At 41.4% G+C, this 27660-nt stretch overlaps 1 protein-coding gene and 1 long non-coding RNA gene across 2 annotated transcripts in view; one reads left to right on the top strand and one right to left on the bottom strand.

Moving 5' to 3' along the window:
* The window catches only part of LOC148189592 (uncharacterized), a 60002-nt gene extending 34739 nt beyond the window's left edge, over positions 1-25263 (bottom strand). Inside the window, exons 1-3 of the long non-coding RNA XR_015776653.1 lie at positions 25157-25263; positions 14521-14848; positions 14260-14405 (exon numbers count right to left, since the gene is read on the bottom strand). This is a non-coding gene — a long non-coding RNA (uncharacterized LOC148189592). The remainder of the gene's footprint in view (positions 1-14259; positions 14406-14520; positions 14849-25156) is intronic.
* Positions 222-27578, top strand: cilp2 (cartilage intermediate layer protein 2). The gene is made up of 10 exons (XM_042484004.2): positions 222-484; positions 10488-10565; positions 11316-11585; positions 11814-11996; positions 14289-14444; positions 14524-14841; positions 15360-15468; positions 16562-16719; positions 19813-22239; positions 23065-27578. The coding sequence occupies exons 1-9, from the start codon at positions 421-423 to the stop codon at positions 22227-22229; spliced, it is 3753 nt and encodes a 1250-aa protein (XP_042339938.2). The 5' UTR covers positions 222-420; the 3' UTR covers positions 22230-22239; positions 23065-27578.
* The last annotated feature ends 82 nt before the right edge of the window (positions 27579-27660 follow it).

Here is a 27660-nt window from a genome sequence, read left to right as displayed (position 1 = left end):
TGGACAAGCAGGAAAACACCTTTTTATTTTCAGTAACAGCACCCGCGAGCGCACACTCTTCCTCCCTCCCGCTCTCTCTCTACCCCCACCATACCCTCACCTTTTTTTGGAAGATGATATGGGGGACCCAGATGTTACATTTCACTGGCCAATGGTGAGCAGAGAGGGGCTGGATTGGTGTGCACTCCCAATGCCCCTTCTTTTAAAAACGCCTGAGCTCCTGTCTCCAACTCAGCAACTAAACTCACATGAGTAAAGAGCAGCGGCTCTGCTCTGCTCGACTGGCAGCATCACTCACACCTGACAAACTAGAGTGGCTACTCTCAGCTGTATCTGAAGACTTTTTTTTCTTTAATGTATGTCAACACTATAGAGGATCACTGAAGAAGAACCAATCATCTGTTACTGAAGGCGGGTACCATGTCGGAATTAAACAAGGTGGCACTCCTGCTGTGCGTCCTGGCTTCAGTGGCTCTGGGCCAAGGTAGGTGAAGACTGAAAATTCAAGTTATTATTGCTTTTTTTCTTTGTTTTTTAAATGGATGAAAAAACAGCATAAACACGAGAATATTCTGAAAAATCAAGCAAAAATGATACCAGAAATAGACAATTTTTTGCTCAGTTTTCACCTCCCTTGTGGTTTTTAGTTATCACAGACTGTACCAAACAGAGGGCCAGACTGCTCGCACATGTGCACCGCAACTGACATAACTGTAGAGTTTTTTAGGTTGACGGTATCTCCCCGAGGATGTCAGAGCAGGAGGGGTGAGCTCATGATGTGATAAGGGTGTGTGTTGTTTGGCTGTGTGTGTGTTATTTTATAGACCACCTCAGTAGTTCTTAATCTCTTTTGTTAAGTCACCACCAGCACATTTCACCACCAGGGTAATCGACAACACGTGGTGATAGATGAGGTTAAGAGGAGGAGGAGGAGGAGGAGGAGAGGGTCTGTGAGGTTTAGTTTAAACATAGAAAAAGCTCAGCTGATGATAGTAAAAGTGCTCCTGGTGACTAAAAGTTCAGGTGGCACTTTTAGCCACTATCGGTGAGCAGAAGGCATGCCTTTCAGAAAAAATAGTATCTCACTGCAGCCATAGTGACTTTTATAAGCTCACAGAGAGCCAGTTTTACTTTTTCCTCAGTTTTATTTTCTGTTTTTATTGATGGACTGTCAACTACAAAAGGATTGTTTTATGCTCTGCCTCTCCCCCAAATTACGCTCTTATCACTCTTTGAAAGCTTGCCACTTTGCCTGAATGACACCAACAGCAGCCCTTTTTCCAAAGCTGTCACTTTCTGTCCATATTATAGCTGCTCCCTATTAACATTTTTTTTTTAAGGAAGAGAACTGGCTGTTCATAAAAGCCAACGAGTGTGACTACACCTTAATAGCCTCCATATCTTGTTGGATTGAAGGCCTCGGGGTCGTAAATGTCTCACGGAGGCTCTGCGCCATTTGCTGATGAGTCTATCACTGACAGTTTGTCGAGGAGGGAAAGTAAATGCATAAATAGTGATTCGGATTGACTCTGAACACTGTGTTACGGCCGTGAGTGAAAGCCGGCCCTAAAATGGACTGTAAAACTTTACACTCCGCGCCACGCTCCTTTAGCTGTACATCCACATCTTGCAGTAAGGTGGTGCGTTTTGTCCTCATTTTACCCTCTAACACAGTGCCAGCGGTCCCTACAGATATAAACCCAGTCACCTTGGAAACAAGTGATCACAAACCCAGCAACACATTTTCCCACCTGCTGGGTTTGCGTTCGGCTAAATGAGAAAATGGAATAAAGGGAGGGAATAAAGAGTGCAGGTAAAATGGCTTTACCGTCCTCTTTTCCCCTAGCCAGCGTGTCACTCTTTTCTTTTTCGACGGTCTCAGCCCCCCCTCGCTGCATTCAGTCCACCACTAAAATATAGCTGTGTGTCTCCCAATATCCATTTGTCTTCATCTGATCCTCCTTTTTCTTTAATCTGTCTCCCTGAGGAATTCCTTCACAAATACTTTCCCCACCTTTCTTTCCCTACCTATTCCTCCCTGCCCTCCTCCATCCAACGCTCTCTCCTTGCCTTGTTCTCTGTCAATCTCTCCACACACCTTACAATTTAAGCCCCATCTTCCCCCTACAGATCTCAAGATAGCCGTTCATGCTTTTTTTGTCTTATTTCACAGCCAGATTACTGTAATTCTTTGTCCTGTTCTTTGCATCTGCAGTTAGTTCAAAATGCAGTCGCTTGTCTCCTAAGTGGAAAAATAAACCAAGACCACATAACTCCAGTATTGGCCTCCCTCCACTTGCTTTTGGTCTGTTTTAGGACTGACTGTAAGGTTTTATTGATCATTTTTAAAGGGATAGCTCACCCAAAAATTAAAATTCCGGTGAAGTTTTATAGTCCACAAAACACTGCCAGAGTTTTTCAAAACAACTTGGCATGTTAGGGCTTCAGGACACTTACTTTGGACGAGCAGTATGGAGACATTTTGTGGTTTTATTTTTTTAATCAATTTCTTAACGTTTCAATCCTGGTCACCATTTGTGTGGAAGATGATTGCAACGTCTTTTTTGAAAATCCAGCAGTGTTTTGTGGATTGTAAAACTTCACCTGACTTTCCATTGCCATAAAGGTAATTAGATAATGACTGAATTTAAATTTTTGGGTGAATTATCCCTTTAAGGTTTTAGATGGTCTGGCACCACCTTATCTAGAAGAAATTACTGTATCTTCATACCCATTCAAATAAAAACTGCTCCAACAATAGTAACTTTGAAGTTGCTACTGAAGACCCATCTCTTTTCATTGGCATATGACTGCTTTGAGCATGACAACTTAAATTGATTTAACCTTTTATTGTGCTTCATCCTTTGTTGTGCTGAATTTTGCTCTATTATGTTTAATCTCTCCTTTGTTCCTATTTGCTTTTGTATTTATATGTTTTGTATTTTATGACTGGTAAGCACTTTGGTCAACTGCGGTTGTTTTAAATGTGCTCTACAAGAAAAGTTTGACTTACAGCTTTATGAGCTGTTTGCCTATTTGAAGGCGGCAGCTGGTGCTGAATGCTCACTGTAAACCTCAGGGGAACACTGTGGCATTACCACCTCTTAGTCTTTCTTCCAGCTCCGAGGCTTTAAATTCCTGTAATCTGCCCTCTTTAACCTTCCAATCTTCTTGTCTTAAGGAAAGCTAGGTGGTGTATGTGAGCAGCAGCTGGAGGGCCGCTGTGAATAAGACACAGGGGCTAGTTCTCCAGATGCTGACCACTGTTGACTCCAAACAGCCCCGTCTGGCCAGCTGACTTTAATGACTGAGACAGGGATTACAATGGATCAAAGGAGAAGGCGTAAATTCCCATTAATGACAACCTCTGAGCCATTTCACATCTTTCTTTTCTTCTATTTACATGCATGTGCTGGTACGCCAAGATATTATTTATTGCAGGACTAATCAGTTGCTTGCAATTGAGCTATTTCCAGCTCCTGGCTTTGTGTACCTGTGTGCACAGGTGCAGAGGTTCAAGCAAGGACTTCCAGATATTTTTCAATGCGGAAATGATTCAACTCTGCCCACGTTGTGTTTTTAGGTAGAAAATGCTTGAGAATACAAAGCCTTTGTTATACCTTTGTAAATCCTTAAATCATGTGGTTGATTTGCATCATTAGTTAATGTCAGGGACAAAATTGCCGTTTTTAATGAGCCGCAGATGTTTTGGGGATCAGACTTTTGAGAAGGCTGGGGTACGGAGAGAGAGAGAGAGATAGATGCAGAGAGAAAAAGCAGACTCCTCCGCAACCACACACACCTCAGCTAAGACGCTAGCCAAACACATAAACAGCTTCCATATGACATGGCAAACAGATCATCACATATGCAGGCCCACACACACATACACTCACATCAGTGAACTCATGCGTGAAATGCCGCTGTGTTAGACTTCGTCGACAAATACTGTACAAGCTCGTTCTCTTAGCGAGCTTAACTTTTTCCAGTAGGTTACGTAACACAGGGAGGGCTGGTGTTTTCACCTCTTCTCCTTCTTGTAAGGATCTGAAATATCATAAACAGGACCGAGGCCTTCTATTTAAGCCCTGTCTCTCTGCCAACATACATCTGGCATAACCATACTGCTCTAACCTGACTGAAACCATTCTGGGTGCAACTTCATAAAGTCCCATATCCCCCTCCTCCTCCTCCTCTCTTCAGCAGCATTTTTATTAGATTCTGGCGAAAGAGGAAAACTCCCACTCAAAAGTGAAGCTGTCTTCTGCAAAGCCACCAGTGATTATTAATAGAGGATTTGCCTTTTTGTAGCATGGCTATAAGGACGCCTGCTGTATTTCAGAACCAACCACTGTGACGTAAATCGTTAAATCCAAAGATAGTCTGCTAAAATAAGAATTGCAGTTGTCAAAACAGTCTCAGAGATGACAATGACGGCAGTGTGGGATACAAAGTAATCCAGGAGCTATGTTTCAGACATGTTGCGGACATAGTCTGACATTCAGGTGCTTGCCATGTGGCTATATGTGGAACTGAGATGCTAACCAGCCTACAGATGCAGGTCTGCTCTAAGATACTGGTGCCACTATAATATATCTAGTTACCTTGTCCAGGGTTTATGAGGGTCGGGGCGAGGCTGGCCGAGGTTTATAATAACCGTCACGCGGCAGGGTTCATGTCAAAGGTGAAACTGCAGGAGACAGTGATACATATATGTATGTGCATTTCATTACATTAGCTGTGAAAAGTCAAAAAGAGATTTGTGTGAGCAAAGCGCAAAACCAAACCCACAAAGATGAGACTGTCCTCTGAAAAGGAATGACAGCATCAGGAATTTTAGCAAATGATGTTAAAGGGACAAAGACCCTTTAGCAGCTGTAAGAGTTAAGTGATGTTGTTACAGTGACAAAGTCTGTATAATAGGGGTCGACAGATTATCGACCTGGCCTATTAATGGGGCCAATATTCGTCATTTTGCCCATTATCTGTATCAGCGTTTTATTTTAATATAAAATATAAAATTAATTAATCAAAAAGTGTGTGTATTACACTCAACCAACACCAGGGAAGGCAGTCTGCAATACATGCAAAGGAAGTGTCAGCATGGGAGGATCTTTTACTTCGTAAAACCTAGATATTTGTATTCATTCATTTTTAAATAAAATTTTCACTGAACTTAAGAAACAAAAGTTGTAGAGACCTTGCTGTTTATGATATTGAAAGTTTCAATTTTGATTAAAAATTTGCTAAAGGCATTTACACAAGGTTTTGTGTTGGAGTTTATTATATTTCAAATTGTAAATTTCCAAAGAAATATTTTCATTGGTATTGTAAATGCATATCAGTTCAAAATATCAGTCATCTGTCTCATTAAGTACTAATAGTTGGCGATATTAAATCAGTATCAGCCCTGAAAAACCAATATTGGTCATGGCCATGTCAAAGCGTCGCTCGGTTACTAGGAAATTAAATTCTTGTTCCACTTGCCTTCTGGTCCAACCACTACTGCACAATAACAGCATATGAAACACAAACTGAAGTACTCCTGAACTGAAATACACGCTCTGGGAAAAGCTGATATCAGTTTTCTGGACCTTGCTGCTCAATGGTAGGTTGTTCCTTTCAACAAGGTACACACTTGATGTCAGAAACAAAAGTCTACCATTTCCTTAGGGAAATGACGAAGAGCAAAGTGTGGTTTGCGGCATTCAAACGAAAGAACTGGACACCACTGCAGGGTCTGTTGTGTCAAAGTCTGTTGCCCCATCAGTAGGTTTTTCCCCTAAACTTAACAAAAATCCTTTAGCCCTAACCTTAAATACCGAAGGGGACACTACACTTTAACAGGAGCAAAACACAAATCAGTGAAGGAAACATTTCATTACAACACTGGTAAGGTTTGCAGAATAAAAGTGACAAGACAGATACACAGGGCACACAGATAGAAATGCTCTTCTCTCACTTGCAATTAAATGAGCGCTACAGAGTTTCCTTATGGTGTCCACTTCTTTAGTTTGACTGCTGAAATTATCACTTTGCAGTGGTTTATATTTTTTAGGGAAGCGTTACACTTGTATTTCTGACATCAAGTTTGTACTTTGTCAAAAGAAACAGCCTGCCATTGAGCAGCAAGGTTTCAGTGTTTCTCACAGTGTGTATTTCAGTTCAGGACTCAAGTTCAGTATTTCATACACTGTTTTAGTGTCTGGACCAGAAGTCTGACAGCATTATTGTTTTCCAGCAACTACAAGACCTTTGAAACAGCCTGTACAGACTTTGTCACTGCAACAACAGCACCAAACTTCCCCCTTTGCAATTGTTATAACTCCTAAGACCGCTAGAGGTTTTTTCACTCCAAGTCACTTGCTGAAACACTCGCTCTTTTTGGCTTTTACGAGCTAACATAGTAAAATGCAAATACATATGTATCACCCTCTCTTACAGTTTCACCTTTGACATGAACCCTACCATGTGACGGTTATTATAAACCTCGGCCAGCCTCGCCACAACCCTTATAAACCCTGGACAAGGTAACGAGATACATTATAATGGCACCAGAGCAGACCTGCATCTGTAGGATGGTTTGCATCTCAGTCCCACATAGAGCCACATGGCAAGCACCTGAATGCCAGATGAAGGTCCCCCAACATGACTCATTTTCCAAGAGGCAGAGACCGCTGCAGATAGTTCAGTGCGCCATAAAAACCTCTTGAAAATCTGTATTTTAAGTTATGAGAGAAAAAAGGTGAGCCTAAAGAGATCACGCAAGAGATGAAAACAAACAGTCCCTACACTAGACTATGCCCTACAAATATTTATTTACCACTGAGGTGACGTCTCAAGCTACACGCTCTTGATAATTTTTTTGTCTCTTCCAAAACTTGCCATACCTTCACCATATCACGGTCACATCATAACACAATGACAACAGTATTGGCCATTTGACAGTAGCATCAAATTAAAAAATGCCTCTGTGTTGTTTTAGGGGGCATGGACAACGCATTGTTGGCTCTAGCCGTGAAAAGTCAAAATTGTAAAGATCTGTGTCAACAAAGCACAAAACTAAACCCACAAAGAGCACATGAACAAGGACAAACAAGATCTACTGTACTAGCGGAGTACTTAAAGGTGGATTTGTTTTTAGCACTAAAGAGGAAATCAAAAGTTCTAACCGTGCTCCCTTTGGCTTGAAAAACTTGCTCCTTGATGAGGTAAATTCCCTCACATACCAGCCATATGAAGCAGTGCCCCAATAAAATCTCCCAGCTTTTAAAATTCATAGTGTTAACATGCCACTCAAAAGCACAATAAGCTCTGTGAGTCTGCACAAGAGGAACTGGGCCAGTTTATACCAACTATAACTGAGGTCACTACCTCGACATTTGCCTTGTACTGAAGCTAATCTGAGTTTCCCTTTTTTAACTTTCTGAAATTGTTATTCACCTCATAAAACTCTAAGAATCGTTTGCTATTTTGTTTTCATTGTCAAACATCTTGAAATGATAATCAGGAGCCAAATGGTTGTACTGTGAACTCCCTTTGTTTTGGTGAGAGTGAGGACGAAATGTTACGTAACCAGAGCAAGAAAGCCGCTTCATATATTTCTTGGAAATAAATGGACACTTCAAAGCGGTGGAGGGTAATTAATTAGCCACAAGTTTGGAAGTTGGTGTTAATTAAGTGAAACAAAACGGTTGTTTGTGTCCCCTCGCAGCATGCATTTGCAGGTTTTAAAAATTCTTAGAGTGAACACTAGAGCTTGCAGATTATAAACACAACAGAGATATTCTGTCCAGTGGCAGAAAAACTGTCTTTTCTAATGTAATCAGGACAGACACGGAATTCAGGAGACAAAAGGAGAAGGGTGGAAAAACTATTTGATTTGATTTACTAAACTAAACCCGCAAGCAGAGCCACATCTGCCCAGCAGATCAGTGTGAAAGCATTTGCTTCTGTTTATCCAGCTATTCCAGTGTATCAGAGAGTCAAAGCCGCTGTGGAAACCTATCAATGGTTTTTAAAGCCAGGGGCATAAAAAAACTAACAACTATGAGGGTCAGCTGACTGTCTGTGTTAGCCTAAAACTTCTGTAATAAATTTTTGGACAGTGGATCTTTGTTCTGTTGAGCTGCTATCCTTCTTTGCTAAATCTATCAAAAGGAAAAGAAATGTGCTGGCATGACAATAAAGAGTTGAAGTGAGCCGTAAAAAACCAGTGGGGACTGGGATCGATACTGGACTCTGTGCTGGGAGTCTCTGCTCGTAAACTCAGCGGTGTCTCTCCGAGAGCGTTAAGTACTTGCACGGAACACACACACAAACACACACATACACACACTGAAGCTGCATGAGCTACTTTTGTGTTTCTGTCACGGACTGTGACATTTATATTTTTTCCGCACAGCCCAAGAAAAAGTTGTGGATGAAAAGTCAAGCAAACAACTGAGGTTTTTTTTTTTTAAAACATAAAAAATTATTTCTGTTGGAAAAATGAATCATTAAACTTCAAAGTACAAGGGGAAACATGTCATTGGTGCATGTTTCATATCATGAGCCAAATTTAAAATGAATGCCAGGCTGAATATCTTTCTCTTTCTAATGAGGTATCGTTTCCCTTCATCTGAGCCTCACAGTTGCACTGGTGTGTATGAGCACATGTATGAAAGATGATGATGATGTAAGGATGACTCAGCAATACAGGCATGCTGTATGTGTGTGCATGGTATGTGTATATAATATAATCATATATCATTAAGATAAAAAATAAATGAGCAAGAAAATTGCTGCATAAAAGGTAGGAGTGTGTGTGTGTGTGTGTGTGTGTGTGTGTGTGTGTGTGCGCGCGCGCTCTGTAAGAGGTGATGGAGCGAGTTAAGTTTTCTGGCTCGGCCGCTGGTGAACAGATGACTGCACGCGCTGATTTGTCACAGCTGGAGCTTGATTAGCGTCCTCAGCAGCGGCTGCTTGTTGATGGATCAAGAGAAGGGAGGACTGGAGGAGGACAAGCAAGATGGGGGGGACAATAAGTCGAAGGATGGAAAGATGTATGACAAAGAGCTCGGGGGAGATGATGGATTGAAGGGGATGTTCCATTGTTTGGATGGTCGTTAAAGCAGGAAGTGCAGCACTACGAAAAATCCACAGAGAGAAAGACAGAAAAGGATCAGATAGAGAAGAAAGACGAAAGGAGGCGATGGAAGTAGACAAATTAGACTGATGAAATCTTTCAGGATGGAAAAGAAAGAAAAATGGACAAAGTAGCAAACTATTTCTTGCCTTTTTCTCCGTTTTTAGTTTCTAGATTTTGTTTCAACACATAAAAAGGACAGAAGGCCTGTGTCAAAAAATGAGTAAAATGCAAAAAAGGAGAGCATAAAGAATAAAATGCAGAGGGGATGCGTGCAATTACAAGAGTCTTTATGTCATGAAGAAAAAGTAAAACGTGCTCCGACTGCATCTGTGTGCACACGCCCACTCCCAGTGCACATGGTCATGAGCACGTGCATAAAGATATTGGAATTATGCTCAGTAAAGAAGCTCAATCAGATTTGGATCTTTAATTAGTTTCTCTTTCTTTTTTCCAATTTTGGTGCTGACAAAAATTTCTCTTTCAATATTATTTCAACACTGAAAGTAGACTCTCATACAACCAAACATACAGAGCCCTGACATACTTTATACCCGCATCATGCACTGTGATATATCAGTTGAAATGAAACTCTAAAGGATTCTGAGGGAATAAGGATACATATATTCACAGCCCATTCTTAATCCAGTTTGGATTAATGATTAGTGATTTTAGCGTCTGAGACAATGCACAAGGGAGCCTTTCGTAGCGGTACGATAACGCTGCGGGTAGTGTCAGTTATTTATGCAGAGAGCAGAAACCCAATTTGTCAAATGCTGCCACTTTCTCAGTGGAGGTCAGTGTCAGACACCACCGAACAGAAACACCTTTAGCGGCGGTCATTTCCCTTGTGAAACCAAAACTGACTGGAGTGGTTCTAACAACAGCATAGTGTGGTTGTATGTGTAGCGTGATACGCTACGCTGATGTTTGTCACATGACGTAGGTTACGTGACGCTTCATGAGTACAGTAGCAACTTGTACTTGTTTTAAGCAAAACATTGTTTTATTTTTCTAAACCTAACCATGTGCTTTTGTTGCCTAAACATAAAAACAAAGAGCTTTACAAACATTGTAAGTTAACTTTGAAAAATACTGAATGCACCTAATGAGCATATTGTATTATTTCTATGAAAGTTTATTTTGAAAAGACACAATGGATGCAACAAGCGCAATTTGACACGCAGTCCCTGAACATCCAGTATTGATGCAGAAGGGTACCTAGTGCGTCATACTTTGATGTGTAGATTCAGAGACCAAGTGGCGGTTTTTGACGAGTTGCAATTTATTTGTGAAAAATACGTGAATGTCTATGCGTGTGTTGCCTTGCATCAAGATGTTTTTTTTTCTGTGTTTGCAGGAGCTGTGAGGACCAGGAGTCCATCAGAAAGGAGCAGAAGAGTGGCCCTCAACACGTTCACTGACGCACAGACAACAGGTACTGAATCAGTCAGCAGTGACATGCAGAGCTGACTGTACGGCAAACTGTGAGGCAAAGATTCACAGTGTGAGATGAACAGGACAGGTGCACACCAGTGCTCTAAAACGACAGGGTGTTGATTGGTGTAGTTCGACCCGTTGATTTGTGACGATTATATCCGCGGTCAGCTGTTAGAGCTGAGATTTTGATGACTTATCATCAATTTTTGACTTGAAGAGGAGAGCGCCATTTTAGTCCGTGTTCAGTTTGTTGTCCCATAACCTCAGTGCACTCTGCAGCCCACCAGAGAATTTTATTTATCAGAGTAATACATCACTCTGTGAACAAAACAAATCATCAGTGTGTTGCTAACACATTCTTTAGTTATGAATCCCTCATATTTCTCCTGAGGACATGCTCAGGTTTCAGATCATGCGGCAGACGAAAAAATCAGACAATATGCCTCATCAGTGCAGCCAGGGGGAAAGAACCTGGACAATGCAAAGCTCCCTGGGGTGTATGAAGTCAGTTTCAAATGGCGGTAGCAGACCTCCTCTTAAACTTTGTAACCCATCCCTGCTTTTTTTCCTCCATTGCTTTCTCTTGGTTCTGACCCATGCCTCCCCCCCATGTAAGACCAGCTCCAGCCGCCACACTCCCCTCCCTTAGTTCTGGATCCTGGGAATTGTTTTCTTTCTGACTTTTTTTTCCATTCTGACCCCACATTCTTTTGGTTTTCATCCATGTCTCCTCTCCACGTGCCTCCAGGCGTGACGGAGTGGACATCTTGGTTCAACATCGACCATCCTGGAGGGAATGGAGACTATGAGCGGCTGGAGGCAATCCGCTTCTATTACAGGGAGAGAGTCTGTGCTCGGCCAACGGCCATGGAGGCTCGCACTACAGACTGGGTGGCAGCGGCAGACACCGGGGAAGTGGTCCACTCCAGTCTAGAGAAGGGCTTCTGGTGCATTAACAGGGAACAGCCCCAGGGCCGTGTCTGCTCCAACTACCACGTCCGCTTTCAGTGTCCACCAGGTAGCTCAGCTCAGCGCAGTGAAAGCAGTCCTTTTACTTATATGAATATCTAGCCAAACATGCATGAATGTATTTCATATGCATGCATTTAAGCTGGAAGGGATCACATACATTTTCTCAGCTGCTTACTTTCTGCCATGTGAAATAATGGTTTTCTTGTTCATGATTCTGTTTGCTAACAGCAGCTTTGCTCAAGATCTCACTCCGTTCTTCAACGTGTGTGTTTAGTGCAGAGCTACTGGACTGACTGGAGTGAGTGGGGTCCCTGTTCAACCACAGTTTGTGATGATGTAGGCATCCAAGTCCGCCAGAGGAAATGTGTGAACACTCAGCCCATGCCTCTCCTGTTGGTGCCAGCGTGTCAGGGGCACCATACAGAGAGAAGGGAGTGCTCCAACCCTCCATGTACAGGTGAGAACCACAAGATTTAGCTTTTACCACTTGAGCTCCCTGATGGTGACTGGGACCACTGTATTCAGCTCAGCTCTGTTACAGGGTACCGCAGTTCCTTGTTTGAAGCCTTTTTAAAGACTGTGATTTCACTTATATAGAGACATTCCTGAAACTAGGCCGTCTCTGCAGTAGAAAGATGCAAATACTTTTGAAACTGGTGCTACATGACCAGAGAAAACAAAGAAAAAGGATGTTTTTGCTCAAGAGGTAGAAAACCTACAACTACCGGAATGCAGCGAACCATACTGGACCAATAAACACTCCTGCATGTGGGTTACATAATGTGGACTGGTCTGTTTGAAATAATGTTGGCCAGCTGAATTTTGTATTCCAGTTAATCAGCACACTAAACATGTTTCTGAAAACTTTGTAGGTGAGAAATTGGCAATGGAGAAGCATAATCTTCATTTATAATAATAATAATAATAATAATAATAATAATAATAATAATAATAATATAATAATAATAATAATTTAATCAGTGCAGCCTACTTTTACCGTTTGGTCGGATTTTGACAGGTCTGTTGGCGGGTCTGTCTCTTGATAAAGCTCTATACTCTTTGTGTCCGTGGTGATGGCATGGTTGGTGGACAATACGAAAATATGAAAGTACATTCAGTCTGTAGTTTGAGCAACAGCCCAACGGCCAGCATAAGTTATGACTGCATGACTTAAAATATGTCATCCGGAGGAGTTTTGCCGTGTGCTAAGGAGGGATATCTAGGCACTGTTTAGATAGACGGAAGTTTGCCACAGTTCATCTACACATACAACTCAAATTGTTTTGATATAAAGCTGGTTGAAAATTAGCAAATTATCCCTTTAAAGCAACAGAAACACAACACAGAATAAAAAATGTATAAGTGCCACAAATAGCTGGCAGTTCAGTGTACAGTACCTCTTTAGTGACTATGAATCTTTAGATGGACTAAACAAAAAATGAGCAAAGGTATTTGTAATGTGTGTTTCTAAAGGCCCAAACACACCAAACAGATTTCAAAGAAATAGTGGCGATAAAGGCCAACTGTTGCATAGCCTCATTTTGGCTGTTTCTTGGCCAAAAAGTGGCACCTAAACTCAGTGCAGAGACCACAAGCAACAAGCAACTTGCACACACATTCTTTGCCTGCGTGAGAGTAAATAACGTTTGATACCGGTGGGCAGCGGTAGTCTGTATTCATCAGAAAAAGAGGAACTGGAAGACCAACAGAATGGTTTCTAGAAGCTACTTATCCAGTTAGCACATTAACAACAAAACCAGATGTTTAAAGATCAAATTGTGTTTTTAACGTCTGCTATCGAACACCAACAACTACAATCTCACTTGATTGTTAAGTTTGTTTTCATCTCACACCCTCTTGACTTCGGTTTATCTCTCGTGCACTGATCTGAACTGCCAATCAGAGTGGTTTCATCCACCAACGGGCCACGCCGTCTCTGCTGCTGATACATCATGCTGAAGCAGCCGAAAAACAGCTGATGAAGGCCAACTAAGTTCAACAGTGCACGAGACACCACAAAAACAAGGGTGACAGACGCTCACCAACGGCCTGACTTTGACCAACGGCTGACCGTAGCCTTGATGTGGCCCTTACTTCTGAATTCCTCATAGCTATAATTATAATAATAATAATAATTAAAATAGATAGGACTTATATAGCGCTTTTCTTAGTACTCAAAGACATATTACATGAAATGCAAAACAAATACAAATACAAATACAAAATACCGAAAGACACTTACATGAACCACAAGAACAGAATACTAAAACAAAATGTAGAGGATATGGCAGTTCAGATTTGGGGAAGCGATGGGAGACAGGAATTGCAGGCTTTTTTGAGAAGGTGGGTTTTGAGTTTATAGGCTCCTTAATTGTACTTGACCCTAACCCTTAACAACAGGAAATCAAAAACTTTAGCTCTGTCATTGAGAAGGCTTGTGTGGCATTTTCTGCTGTACGGTCTCAGAAAGAAACCCTTCAGAGCACAACCTTTACTAAAGAGAACTTGTAATCCAAAATGTTTTTGATTGAGCTATTTGTAATCATTGATCTTTCAATCCGAGCTTTACAATCAGCTTCCTTATACTTTTCATGCACATAGCACTGCATAATTACACCATTCAATAATTTTCAATGTATTGTCCTGCGTACACGGGGCACCCACGCACAAGAGTGTTAACATCGCTGTTTAAAGTTTGATTGTGAGGGAAAAAAACTTACGTTATTGCTGTCTCTCTCTGTGTGATCAGCCAAGTGGGGTCCATGGGGTCGGTGGGGGACGTGTTCAGTGACCTGTGGTGGAGGCCGCAGGATTCGGAGAAGGACGTGTGTGAGGACCTCATTGACGGTTCAGTGTACTGGACGGCCTGTTGAAATACAGAAGTGTGGGAAGAGTCCATGCCCAGGTGATTGTCTGCTGCAAAAGTCATGATATTGTTCTTTCTATGGGTGTTTGTGCTCACATTTTTGTTTTTCTCTTACCAGTCAAATGTCAGCTCGAGTGCACCGAGGGCCGTCCCAATGAAGATTGCAGCCGGTGTACGTGTGATGACCACGTGCTACACGGAGAAGTCCACAGTGTGACTGGTGTCCCTGTGGCAGGAGCCTTCATAGCACTGGCCAGCCAGCCCAAGGTGATCCGTGTCCGTACGGATGCCAAAGGTCAGTTCAAGCTCACAGGAATCTGCTCCTCCAGGTCGACCTTGATCTCCATCAGGAAAGAGAAGTTTGCCCCGATCACCGTCTCCTCCTCCAGTAACACCACAGGGTCGTCCTGGGTACGGGCCATCCTCAAATCAGCCGGTGAGTACTAATAAAAAAGATTTTTAAAAACATATTTTTTATTGATGTCTGTTGCTTTAAATCAAACCAAAAAGAATGCAAGTCTGTTGTATCATTTAGTATTAATTAAAGATATTGGTGGCTATTTCTTGAAAGAGTTATTTTCATTTTCAGGTTAAGACTTTTCCTGGTTCTTATTATTATTACTCCCCACAGCCAGTAAATCCTCCAATCATATTCTGGGACAGTAGGAAACAGGAAATTGACAAAGCTACAACATAAACAGTCTGGCCCTTTGTAAGACTTCACATTGTCTGGAGTGCTTACTTGCTGTGTTGCATGGAGACCAAATAAAAAATAGGCCGGTGCTGCTTTTGAAAGAGTAATCCCCTCAACAATCATTTTTCATAAGCACAGGGACCAAAGTGAGAACAAAATGTAACGTTTGACTGAGTTTTATGAGGTCTCAAAACTCTGCAGCACAATTCACAACAGTCAGAGGAAGGTCTTGAGGTTTTGCTTCTTTCCGTTTTCCACAGAGAAGCCGTACATTGTGAAGCACCCAGAGGACAAAGTGCGCTTTGAGGGAGGACGGGTGATGCTGTGCTGCAAGGCAACGGGATCACCGACACCTGACAAATACTACTGGTGAGATGAATACGAGTGCTGGCACATTGTTAATCACAGAAACAGCTAGCAGCACAGGGATTAATTTTACACATTGTGAAATTTATATTTGAAGCTCCCTGAAAATCCACTTTCACTTTTTTTTATTGTTTTAGCAGCATTAATCAGTTACTTGTAAAAGGTTTTGGTCTCCAAACGTCCCTGAGAAAAATGTCTCGTCAGAGGTAAAATACTCCCTTAAGTTCATCTGTTAGTAGCTTACTCCCCTCTGTTGTTAGGTGCTGGGCAGGTAGCTTGCAGTGGGGTTTATTTTGGCTGAAAGCATCTTCCTGCCACGGATGAAAAGCAACACTGATGAGAGCCATGAGACTGAACCAAAATAAGTCAAAAGAAGCCACCTGCTTGAAAACTACAACCATGAGCTGAACCTGGTTTCACTCCCAACAAATCAAACACTGACGCTTGGTCACCCTTTAGCGGTGGTGGATAGGTCAAAAAACCTTCAGATTTTAGCCTGGAAGACCAGCATTCATGTCAAAGGTCAACTGAGTTATTCAAATAACAATGTAGTGTGTTAATATGTGTAGCATACACCGCTGGCGACATCACATTATGTTAGTAACCAAGATATTTTATTTTATTTTATTTTAAGCTAACCATTTCCTTAAACCTAACCCTGTACTTCTAGGTGTGCCTAGAAATAATTTTTTTAACCAACCTTCTAAGTTTATTTTGAAAAGAGACTGTATGCATTTAACATGCAGAAACTGTAAATATCCTTTAAAAGAATTTAGTTTATTTTGAAAAAAAAGACCCAACAAAACACCACAATAAGTGGAACAAAAGATGTAAATTGCCACGCTGTTGTGTCCAAAACTGACAAACTAGAGAGGTACCTAGAGCATCATAGTAGTATTGTACTGTAGTATTGTATATGATAAATGAATAACAAATTATATATATATTCCACATTAACAGTGATAAGTAAAACATCATTGATATTTTACATAAAATGTATATGCTTCTGAATTTCATAAATTGTTGTATATTGCTACCAGCATTTTAACTCTTTTTTTTTTATCCTTTTTTAATATCTCTGTAACTATTTGTTAAGGTATCACAATGGGACCCTGCTGGACAGGAAGGTGTACAAGTATGAAGAGGACCTTGTAATGTCAGACCTGAAGCCAGAGCAGTCAGGGGAGTACTATTGCAAAACCAGCAGCTCTGCAGGAAGCATCAAGTCCTCTCCAGCCCTCCTTACTGTGATTGGTATGTATAATCTTGGACATCTTAATATCATTCACATAGTTAATAATCTGTCTCTGTGTAGAATAGTATTTAATGCCTCATTATGACAGTTTCCATGATGCAAATGTGCTAGTTAAATGTTAAATACTTAAAAGTTGAGGAGAAAAACTAAAAAAAAAGTTTTTTCTCACACTAAAAATGAAACAAAAGCTCCCTTCTCGTCAGTGATGTAATGTAAACCGTAATTCATCATCATCAGACTGGAAAGAAAATAATTTACTATGATGATAGTGGCACACAGGGATTATAGCTCAGGATGGCTGCTATCCCAGTGCGTTTGACAATGACGTGTTCAGTCAAAGCTCTGCACAGATTCAAGGAAAACCACTGACAAAAAGCAAACAACCACAATTTATTTTAGTGTATAAAGAGCAGCTGCCCCGGAGCTTGAATACACATTTTAAGCGGAATGTCAGCGCTAAGCTCCAACGGAGCCATCCACAAGCCATGCCCGTGCATAAAGAGGATTCAAACAAAACCACAGAGTCGTACAACTGACGGAGGGAGAGAAGTCAACTAATAGACTGTCTGTCATTGGAAAAAAAATATTACAGGCAAAGAAAATAGGAAAACAAAAATATAAGAGTGCATAAACTGGCTGAGTTTGGAGCAGTACGTTTTTATTATGTTGACATTGGTTGAAACTACAGCTTCCTAGGGATGCTTTATTGTGTGAGATGGCTCTGGACACTGTAAAACCTCAAACCCAATTTCTCTAGAACACCTGGTGTCAAGGCAAAATCCAGGATTGCCAATAAATCCTGTTTCTTCTCTCTCTCAGAGTCTGACAAGTATGCGGTTCCACATCCCTTGGAGAGCTGCACATTACTTATGTCCTTTAGGTGCTGGTTAGCTAAGACACAGATTAACGAACAAGGTATTCATGGAAGAGTGCTAAAGTAATCTATCCCAGGCCACTGACAAATCCCTGCACTCCCAAAGTCATTATGGCAGGAGAGGCTGTATGTGTGCAGGACAACACCTGCGCTTCAGAGCAGAAAAACTTACTGCTTTAACATAAAACTTCTTCTTACATTTTACATTACGCAGAAGTTTAGTTTGTTCTCCCATAAAATGTGTTAACCACAGCTCACACATGTGACTATAAGTTACATAATTTATTATCATAGGGAACTGAGAGCTCTGTTGGTAAAGCCATCAGCAGGACACTAATGGTGTTTCAAACGCATCGCACTGCTCCATGTGTCTGCAATTACCGACTTACTTGGGAGATTGGGAGCTTAACGAGGATACTTCACTATAAGCTCAACCATGATATCATGCACACTGACTATTCTGCCAATGACTGGGTGAACAAAAATTCTTTCCTTCCAACTCCCATCTGGATGGTTGGTAAATAAATGTTCCCTTCAACTTCATGTCTAATTACCCTTTTATGCACATTTCACCGTCCAAGTTGGCCACTCAGAGGTACTTTCAGGCCATGCAGACATTGTGTGTGTGTGTATGAATAAATTATGTGTGTGTATCCATGTGTGAAAAAAGGGCAAAAAAGCATCTTTTAAGTGCTCAATTGGCAAGTTGCAATTTATTCACTCCACAGTTTTTCCTGACCTGCCTCAAAGGAAGGACAAAATCTGGAGACCTAACATGACCCTTTAAAGAGAAATAGATTTATTTAAAAAAGTTAAATTAAGTATGCAGTGGAGGTGGGTATCACCAAAGGCCCCACATTACAGTATTATCACGGCACTTAAGTCACAATACAATATTATTTTAAATGTTTTGTGAGAGTATTGCAATACCTTATGTTGCAGCATATTGCGATTTATTTCCTTTTTTGAACTGCAAATTATTTCCAATGGCAAACTTTCTCAAGAGCTATTTTATCTAATTTTCCAATCCAAGTTTTCAGTCTGTTCATCTCACTTCAGTCATTTTTATTGCATTAAAATGTGTCCAGCTGATTATTATTACAGTAATAAAACCATTCAAAAATGGTTTTATTGTCCTAGTAATAAAATTACTAGGATTGATTTGATTATTCTAGTAGACTAACAAACATTTAATTTGCATTTGTAATATTAATGATTCATGTAATAAAGAAGGCTGATACTTTACGACGATGCATCGATAAAAATACTGCCTTGCAAAAACAGCGCAATACTATGCTGTATTGATTTTTTTGCCACTGCTCTAGCATTGCAGTCAGTTCATCAGTAATGTGTAAACGTGCAGAGACATAGGAAAAAAAAGATAACTCAGCTAAAGTCCAAGTAATCCAGAGCGGAGAATGAGACCAACTGCTCAGGCGCCTACGTACATATATAGATGGGCAGTCACACCAACCCGCATATTGGCCATCACTCCAAGAAACGCACCCTGCAGATCTCAAGGCTGTGTCTGAAATTGTTCACACAATAACTACTCCCTCCTCACTATCTAGGTAATAGAGAACCATATAGTGAACTCGTTAGCAACATGAAAAAGACAAACAACAAGCACTTACACTAACCGGGTCATTGTTGCTGCACCGGTAATTAAGTCATTGCTGTCACACAATTGAAACATGCCATATTAACATCGGCTGGTGGATCATTCATAATAAATACAGACAATGCACAATATTATTATTATTATATCGCAAGCGTTAGCCCTCTTCTGCAGCCTACAATAACGTCAAAAACTACAGAAATATTACCAATTTATTTTAATCTCTTTGGGGACCAAAATCTACACATAAAATTGACAATTTATTACAAGAAACTGGCTAAACAAAATTCTACATATTGAAAGCTAAACAAGCACAACAGGTTGCAATCGAGCTGTTGTCGGTACTCCTGTCCGTCTGTGTCTGTCCCATATGGTCTGTCTGTTCCATTCCATTCATGGAGCGATATACAATATCCAGTACCTCACAACTCTATAATTAAAATATCACAGATCTGATAAACTTTGAAGATCTTAGAGAAAGTAGACTTCAATATTTGCGTCTTCAACATGGCAAGTCTGTGTTCATTCTGGCACTGAGAAAGTGTCTTTTTGTGTGTAGTGTGAACACCAGCTTAACACAATTTATCGTCCAATTCACAGCAAAAGGAAAGCCAGCATGCAACCCCACCCCTGAGACGCACCTCATCAGACTGCCGATAGACTGCGTTCAACCCGGGACTGACTCCATGCACTACAACGCTGGTCGCTGTCCTCACAACAAATGTGCTGGCTCCCTAGACTTTGATATGCGCTGCAGAGATGGAGCTGGGTTCTGCTGTGGGGTCCAAACTATGGAAAGTCGGATAATTGACTGTGGGAGCTACAGCCTCCCTATCAAGGCTGTGACACAGTGCAACTGTCAGAAGTGTGTGCAGCCTACTGTGCTTGTTCGTGGCAGAGTGGTCACTGCTGACAATGATGAGCCTCTGCGTTTTGGGCACATTTTCATTGGTAAAGAGAGGGTGGGCACCACTGGATACCAAGGAGGTTTCACATTACAAATTACTCCTGACACACAGAGATTAGTGGTGAATTTTGTTGACCCCTCTGAGAAGTTTCTTGACACTCCAAAGGTGTTCATCCTTGACAAGAAAGGTGGGTCCATCTACCACAATGTGAAGGTGATGAGAAAGCAGACACCAATTGATATCAATGCAGGAGAAACCAACTCCATTAACCTTGGGGAAATAAAAGGGGAAGACCCCATTGGTCAGTTGGTTATTCCTCCCAACTCCTTCCACAAGGACAATGGAGAAATCTATGAGGGAACTGTGAAAGCCAGCGTCACATTCATAGACCCAAGAAATATCACCACGGCAGCCGCAGCCCCTGGAGATCTCAACTTTGTTGACGATGAGGGTGACATGCTCCCTTTGAGGACCTACGGCATGTTCTCTGTGGACTTCAGAGATGAGACCAACAAGGAGGTGCTTGGAGCTGGAGCTGTTCAACTCCTTCTCGACACGCAGCACGTCAAAATGCAAGAGCACATTCCAAAAATGAAACTGTGGTCATTAAACCCAGACACAGGAGTCTGGGAGGAGGAGAGTGACTTCTCTTATACAACAACGACTACTGGTGGTCATGGGCGGAGCAAACGAGAGGAGCGCACATTCCTCATAGGAAACATGGAGATCAGGGAACGAAGGCTCTTCAATTTAGACGTGCCTGAAAATAGACGCTGCTATGTCAAAGTCCGTGCCTACATGAGTGACAAGTTCCTACCTAGTGAACAGCTGGAGGGTGTTGTGATCAGCTTGATAAACTTGGAACCTAAACCTGGTTATTCCTCTAATCCTAGGGCATGGGGGCGCTTCGACAGCGTCATAACTGGATCCAATGGGGCCTGTTTACCAGCTTTCTGTGATGCCCAAAGGCCTGATGCCTACACAGCATATGTCACCGCAATGATGGGTGGGGAAGAACTCGAGGCAGCTCCGTCTTCCCCCAAAATGAATCCAAACATCATTGGAGTGTCTCAGCCATATCTGGATAAAATAGACTACCAGCGCTCAGACCACGAGGATCCAGCTCTGAAGAAAACAGCCTTCAAAATCAACTTGGCAAAACCTAACCAAAATAATCTTGATGAGACGAATGGGCCAATATATCCATATCAGAATTTAATAGGTTGTGAAAATGCCCCTTTTGATGCGAATCATTTCAGATTCTTCAGAGTTGAAAAGGACAAGTATGAATACAATGTTGTTCCTTTTGAGGAGAATGATTTGACAACCTGGACAGGGGACTACCTCTCCTGGTGGCCTAATCCCCAGGAGTTCAGAGCATGCTATATTAAGGTCAAGATCCATGGACAAAAGGAAGTTATGGTCAGGTCAAGGAATCTGGGAGGAACACACCGAGAAACAAAAGGCAAACTTTATGGCATAAGAGACATTCGCAGCACTCGGGACATGCGAGAGGCAAACACGTCAGCAGCCTGTGTAGAGTTCAAATGCAGCGGCATGTTGTTTGATCAAGCTGAGGTGGACAGGTCCATCATATCAGTCCTTCCTCAGGGGAACTGTCGCAGGATTGGCACCAACAGCCTCCTACAAGAGTATCTCATCAAACATCCACCAGTTGCTCATAACAACGAGTCCCATGGATTCACCATGCTAGCCCCTGTTGATCCTTTGGGACACAACTACGGCATCTACACTGTCACAGACCAGAACCCAAGGGTGGCCAAGGAAATTGCTATAGGCCGCTGCTTTGATGGCACCTCTGATGGTTTCTCAAGGGAGATGAAGTCAGACTCTGGAGTGGCGTTGACCTTCAGCTGTCCAGAAAGGAAAATCAGCAGAGAAAGTCTATTCCAACGTTTGCAGACCAACCCAAGTCAAACTCTGTCTCAGATGGCGAGGGACATGAGGGAGTCAGAGGGTCTGCAGGTGCAGAGATCAGCCTCTCAGATAATGGCCTATCCTTCAGAGCGGTGGGGCAGGACCCAGGGCCGCAGAGTCAGCTCTTCAACCAGGAGGAGAGTGTCCATGCGCACACAAGAACGCCAATAGATGTTGCAAGGTAGGTAGGTTTAGATAAGATAATTTGAGATATTAATGACAGTAATGTCACACTGATTTATGATTTTACTGATCAATCATCTTATTACAATGCAATGTTCTGCTGAGAAACCTTAGGTCCTGGCATTCATGTGGATGCCACTTGACACGCTCCACCCATCCAAATACCATTACAGACCAAGTACCGCCCTCATGGCAACGGCACTACCCGATGACAAAGGACACTGCACCATGCCATGCAGTAAAAACAGCTCAAGAATGGCTTAAAGTACATAGACAAAAACTCAAAAAGTGTCGACCTGGGCTCAAAAGCAAGCATTTCTGAGATGAGGCAGTACCCCTGAGGTCCTGTGTTCATGCCTCGACAGGTCAGAGGCCCCACTGCAGATTGGACTTGGTTTCAATTTGTCAGTGCATGGACACAGGTCTTCTGGGAATATCCTGGTGGGTCCCTCGAGTCCTGGGGGTTGCAAGGTGTGGTACCATCATGTCCTACTGATGCTTGATCCGATTGTGATCTTGGGAATTTTGAGGCCAGGTCAATGCCTTGAGCTTTTTGTCACATTTGTCAGGTTAATCCAGAGCAGTTTTTGTAGTGTGGCATGACGCATTGTACTGCTGAAGGGCCACTGCAATTTAGGAGTGCATTTGCCACGTAGGGGGGAACCTTGTCTGTGTTTGGATAGTTGGTGCATGTCAAGTGGCAACAACATGAATGCTTGTGGGTTTTCCAACCGAACATTGTATTGTCACAAGATGTTATTAACTGCCCCTGTCAGTAGTTTTAATGTTTTGGCTGATTGCTGTATGCTCTTTTTATTTCTAGGTCTTTTGTCAAGATTGGTATGATGTCATGGAAATAAAGTTGGCCGTCTGTTGATGAGTATGAACTCCCTCCTGTCTATGCACAAAAAACGAGGCAGACAGCAATTCAGCAAAAGCAAGAGAGTGATACAAGATATTCATTTGACTTATACTTACTTGAAGGGTTTGGTATATTAATTATTAATTTCTTCCCTCCCAAAAAAAGTGCATCATTTGACCATATGTAACGCAGTGACTGGCATTTACTTTTATTAGTTTTGGTCTACTTTTATGTATGAACAGACTAAATTGACTTTTGAGAATGTAACTTTTATAGTTCCAAAATGTGGTATTCCACTTTCCCCACTTTCTTTTTGCTGACGTCGCTCAACACTTGACTTGAAACCAAACCTTCAGAAACAGTCAATACTATGCCAGGCCCCAAACACTTTATAATAGGCCATAACTTTCAACTGAACTTTTCCTCAAGATCAGAAAGAAACCAACTTGAGGCCCTTGTTGTCTGCAGCGACACTGAGCCCTTTTTCTTCAAACTGGGAAACTCACTCCACCAAGAGGAGCCTCACTCAAAAGAGACACATGCAGCGGGGTGAAGCATACCACCCAGGGAACAGAGGATGTTTTCAGTCATGCTTCTTAATGTTTTTCATTACCATGCCACATTGCCAACTGTGACTAAGCCAAACATCCTTTCACACCTACTTAGAGTGTGCAAGACCAAGGCCTTCGCCAAGACAAGCATGGATCCCACTAGTGGCAGGCAGTCTGAATTGAGGATAGTTGATTGAGAGGTATGACATGATTTCCTTTTGTCTTCCGCACATTCCAAATTAGCATCACCAAAGAAAATGTAACTTAAACAAATATTCCCAAATATCTCACTTTCTTAGAAACCATTACAGAGACTCATTCAGGGTCTAAATGGACTTTTTTGTTGTTGCTGGGTAATGTGCTTGTGAGCTGCCGATATATCTCGAAGTGCAATAACTATGTAATTTAACTTAAGGATGATCAGCATGTAACAAGTATTACAGTACCTTAAAAGTGCTGCTGGTAAAAGACAGTACTTTTCAGTACGTGTGGCAGATAGTGTGGTTAAAGTGAGCGAGATCTTGCACAGGACTCACCGGGAGCAAATAATTGAACAGCTACGTAATCACTTATCAACTCTTGGAGCTGAGTACAATCTATTAACCGTTTCATACTTTGCTGCATGACTCAGTTTAATTTTTTACAATTTGTACACCACCTTAATATTTTCAAGTTCAGAAAACAATCTTGTTATTTAGAGAGGCTTCTCTTCATTAACAAACTCCACTGTATTATTCTTACACATGAGAGTTATCATTAAAAAGTAACACGCTTATGGATTTACTGGCCATGTTTTCATAAATCCTATCATTGTGACAATATAAGTTAAATTTTCTGTAGTTACTGAGACCGATTATTATACTTAAGTAACAAATATTTGGTCATTTTAATTGAGGCTGGTGACTGGAGTAAACTTTCCTCTGTGATAAAAGCGGCAAACTTGTTTATCTGCAAAACGAGCACTTGCAGACCCTTGGGAAAAGCGCTTCAAGCTGAACTAATCCAAAGCCATATCAGGGGGACCAAAGTCCGTGGAGAAACCAGGAGAGCATGACAAGTAAATACCAGCCTGCTGTTAATTAGAAAAATAAACTGCATATTCTCTTGGGAACTATTTAAACAGATTGACCCTGACTTTCACAAACAGTCAAACAACTTAATTTTCCAGGATGAAGTTAAGTAATCAACAATATACTGGGCCCAAGAGGATTATGGTCAAATATATTTAGCAAAAAACTGGCACCCAGGTAACTCCACTCAAGCCTAATTACATTTTTAACTGTAATGTGCAACAGATTTATTGTTTAATGCGTGCTAAAAGGTGCTAATGTGAAGTTGTATGTAAAAATGAAACCATATATTGCAACCCTATACTTGAAGCTGGCCCCACATCCAAAAACAATCTCTTCTCATTATGTATATGAGCAACACACTTCAGAAAAACACTCAAAAAAGAGTAGTATAGGACGACAACATGTGTTGCTTTCACCATTATCACTGACCTTTCTAATCACAGGCCTGTGGGCCGTACACGACTCAACGGTTCAGATCTCCAGATGAAAACAAACATCTCCCCGCAGCAGATGTAGCATCCACCCTGTAGAAAGAAAAAAAAAGACGATGATTGAATCCAGGTGTGGGAAGAGATAAGTCCGGTAAAAAATGCAATGGTTGTGTGAGGTCAGCTGAGGAGGCCCAACAGCTGTAAAGCAACTGGAGGAAATGTTAGACCAAAGACATCAAGAGGAATAAGAGCGAGATTATCTAGTGATGGATTTAATCATTTTTGGGGAACTGTTTGGTGAAGGGAAGAAAGGAAGGGAAAATATTAGTGGTCTTTGGCCTCACAGTCCATCACTTACAGAATCTCAGGCTTCGAAAGTGGTTGCACATGGAAGAATGCAGGTTTTTTTGAGGGGCATGCTTTGACAGAAGAATTGGCTTATTCATGAGCAGAAGTTATCAGGGGAGTTTGAAGGACAAAGTAACAATAATGGTAAACCATTATGCAAGGCTTTGCATGGGAAAGTAAGCTGGGCTCTCCAAACATTTATTTTGTCTTCTGGGGAACTTCAAAGCAGATTAAAGGAGCTTTGCGATGTTTGGTTAAATGACTTAAGAAATAGTTTCCAACGTTTTTAGAATCAAATAAAGTGAGTTTAAGCTTGATTCCAACAGATAAAACACACTGCATGGAATGAAAATGTTAATCTCATGGAACTGGCAGTAGAAGTAGCACCATTTCATTTTACAGGGATTCAATGTTAATACCACGAATATGGCATAATGGAGCTTTCTTTGTTTTCCTTTCACACCTTAAGGATATTTACTCTCTTGAAGAGAGTTCAAAAGCAAGAGCACTCTCATTTTTGTCCGTTACATGCGAGGCTACAGCCAGCAGCATTCTAGCTCAGCGTAGCATAAAGACTTGAAACCTGGAAAAAATGGCGTGGTATGGTCTCCTGAAACCTGCTGATAGCATGACAATTCACAAACAAATCACAACTTGTTTTTACACTTTCCTGTTTGGACAGATAACACAAGATACAACATGTTTTGTAGTTATTGTGCTAAGCTAAGCTAACTGACTGCTTGATGTAGCTTCATAGGTTCATATTTATCGGACAGGCATTAGATTGGTATAAATCTTCTTGTTTAAGTCTTGGCAAAAAAAAAAAAAAACCCTTGCATGTTTGATAATTGCATATTTTCTATTTCTTCAGACTCACTGGCTTAACTTTGGTTGCGTTTGAAAGGGCCCTGACACACCAAGACGACAGTTGGCTGTTAATATCAGTCCATGGGTGAGCGTCTATTGGTGTAGTCTTTGCAATGTTCCTACACCATTGGCAAGTAGCCCCTTTTCAGGGTTTTTTGTTGTCCTATTCAGCATGTTAAATCGACGACTAGGATAACAGATGCTGTCAGTGAATAAAATCACTGACTGGCAGTTAAACTCAGTGCACCAGAAGTGAAACGGAAGTGCAGGAAGCAGTCAAACGGCTAAAGTCAAAAGGGTGAGAGTTAATTTTTAAAAAATAATTTGTACAATTTTTGTTTTAGCGATTAGCTCTTTTCTTATTGTTTGTTGATGCACAGGAAATATACTTTGTTCTTTCAACATCAGGTTGTGTTGTTAATGTGCTAACTGGCTTACTAGCATCGTGAATCCATCCTGTCAATCTACATGTTTCCTTTTTGAATGATGATTACAGGGTACCGCTGCCTGCTGGTATGCAGAGTTTCTTTCTCTCTGACAGGCGCAGAACGTACCTGCTAGTTGGCCGTTGGCTTTAGTCTTTGCTGTGCGTTCAAGTGCAACTCTCTGGCCAAGACACAGGCAACTTGAGGTAACGCAACAGTTGCCCTTCATTGCCACTAGTTCTTTGATGTCAGATTGGTGCGTCCTGGCCATAACATTTAAAACTTGAGAAAATGAATCTGCCAAGTTGATTGAATTTGAAATATTTCACCATATTTTGCTTCTCTGACATAGAATCTCAGTGGGTACATGTAATACTAACCAGCACTATTTAACTTCAGGGCAGAAAAGACTCAATCCATTCAAAACCACCAAGAGTCTATCAAGCATGGACAGATTAATCCATTTTCCCTTCTGTACAGTCCAGCTGGGCTCAAGGCGATCATTATTTATTGAGAAGGTCATCCTTGAACCTTTCCACCTCTTTCTGGAGTTTGCAAAGGGAGTTGTACTTTTGCCACCGTGCTCCAGGAAGCCTCCCTGAGCTCCAGTAAAAGAATTACATCAATGAACTCCTGATAATACTCTGTAAACGCTTAACTAATGCATGGTGATGCCAATCTTGTTTCTCTCTGTTAAGTTTTTATGTGTAAATTGTGTATTGTATGAAATCTACTATTATTGTACTGACAAGAAACTGTAAATAAATGATTTTGTGTAAACTTTTGATTCATGCTATGTTTTGATTTGTGTATTATGTATTAAAGACACATTGAAAAATCACAAAAGTTTAAGAATTTCATA

The sequence above is a fragment of the Plectropomus leopardus genome, chromosome 5 (genome assembly GCF_026936395.1).
Source record: "Plectropomus leopardus strain MGB_pleo_1.0 chromosome 5, ASM2693639v1, whole genome shotgun sequence".
Classification (NCBI taxonomy): Eukaryota; Metazoa; Chordata; class Actinopteri; order Perciformes; family Serranidae; genus Plectropomus; species Plectropomus leopardus.
The sequence above is the reverse complement of the archived record's forward strand: the minus strand, read 5'-3'. Positions and strand labels throughout refer to the sequence as shown.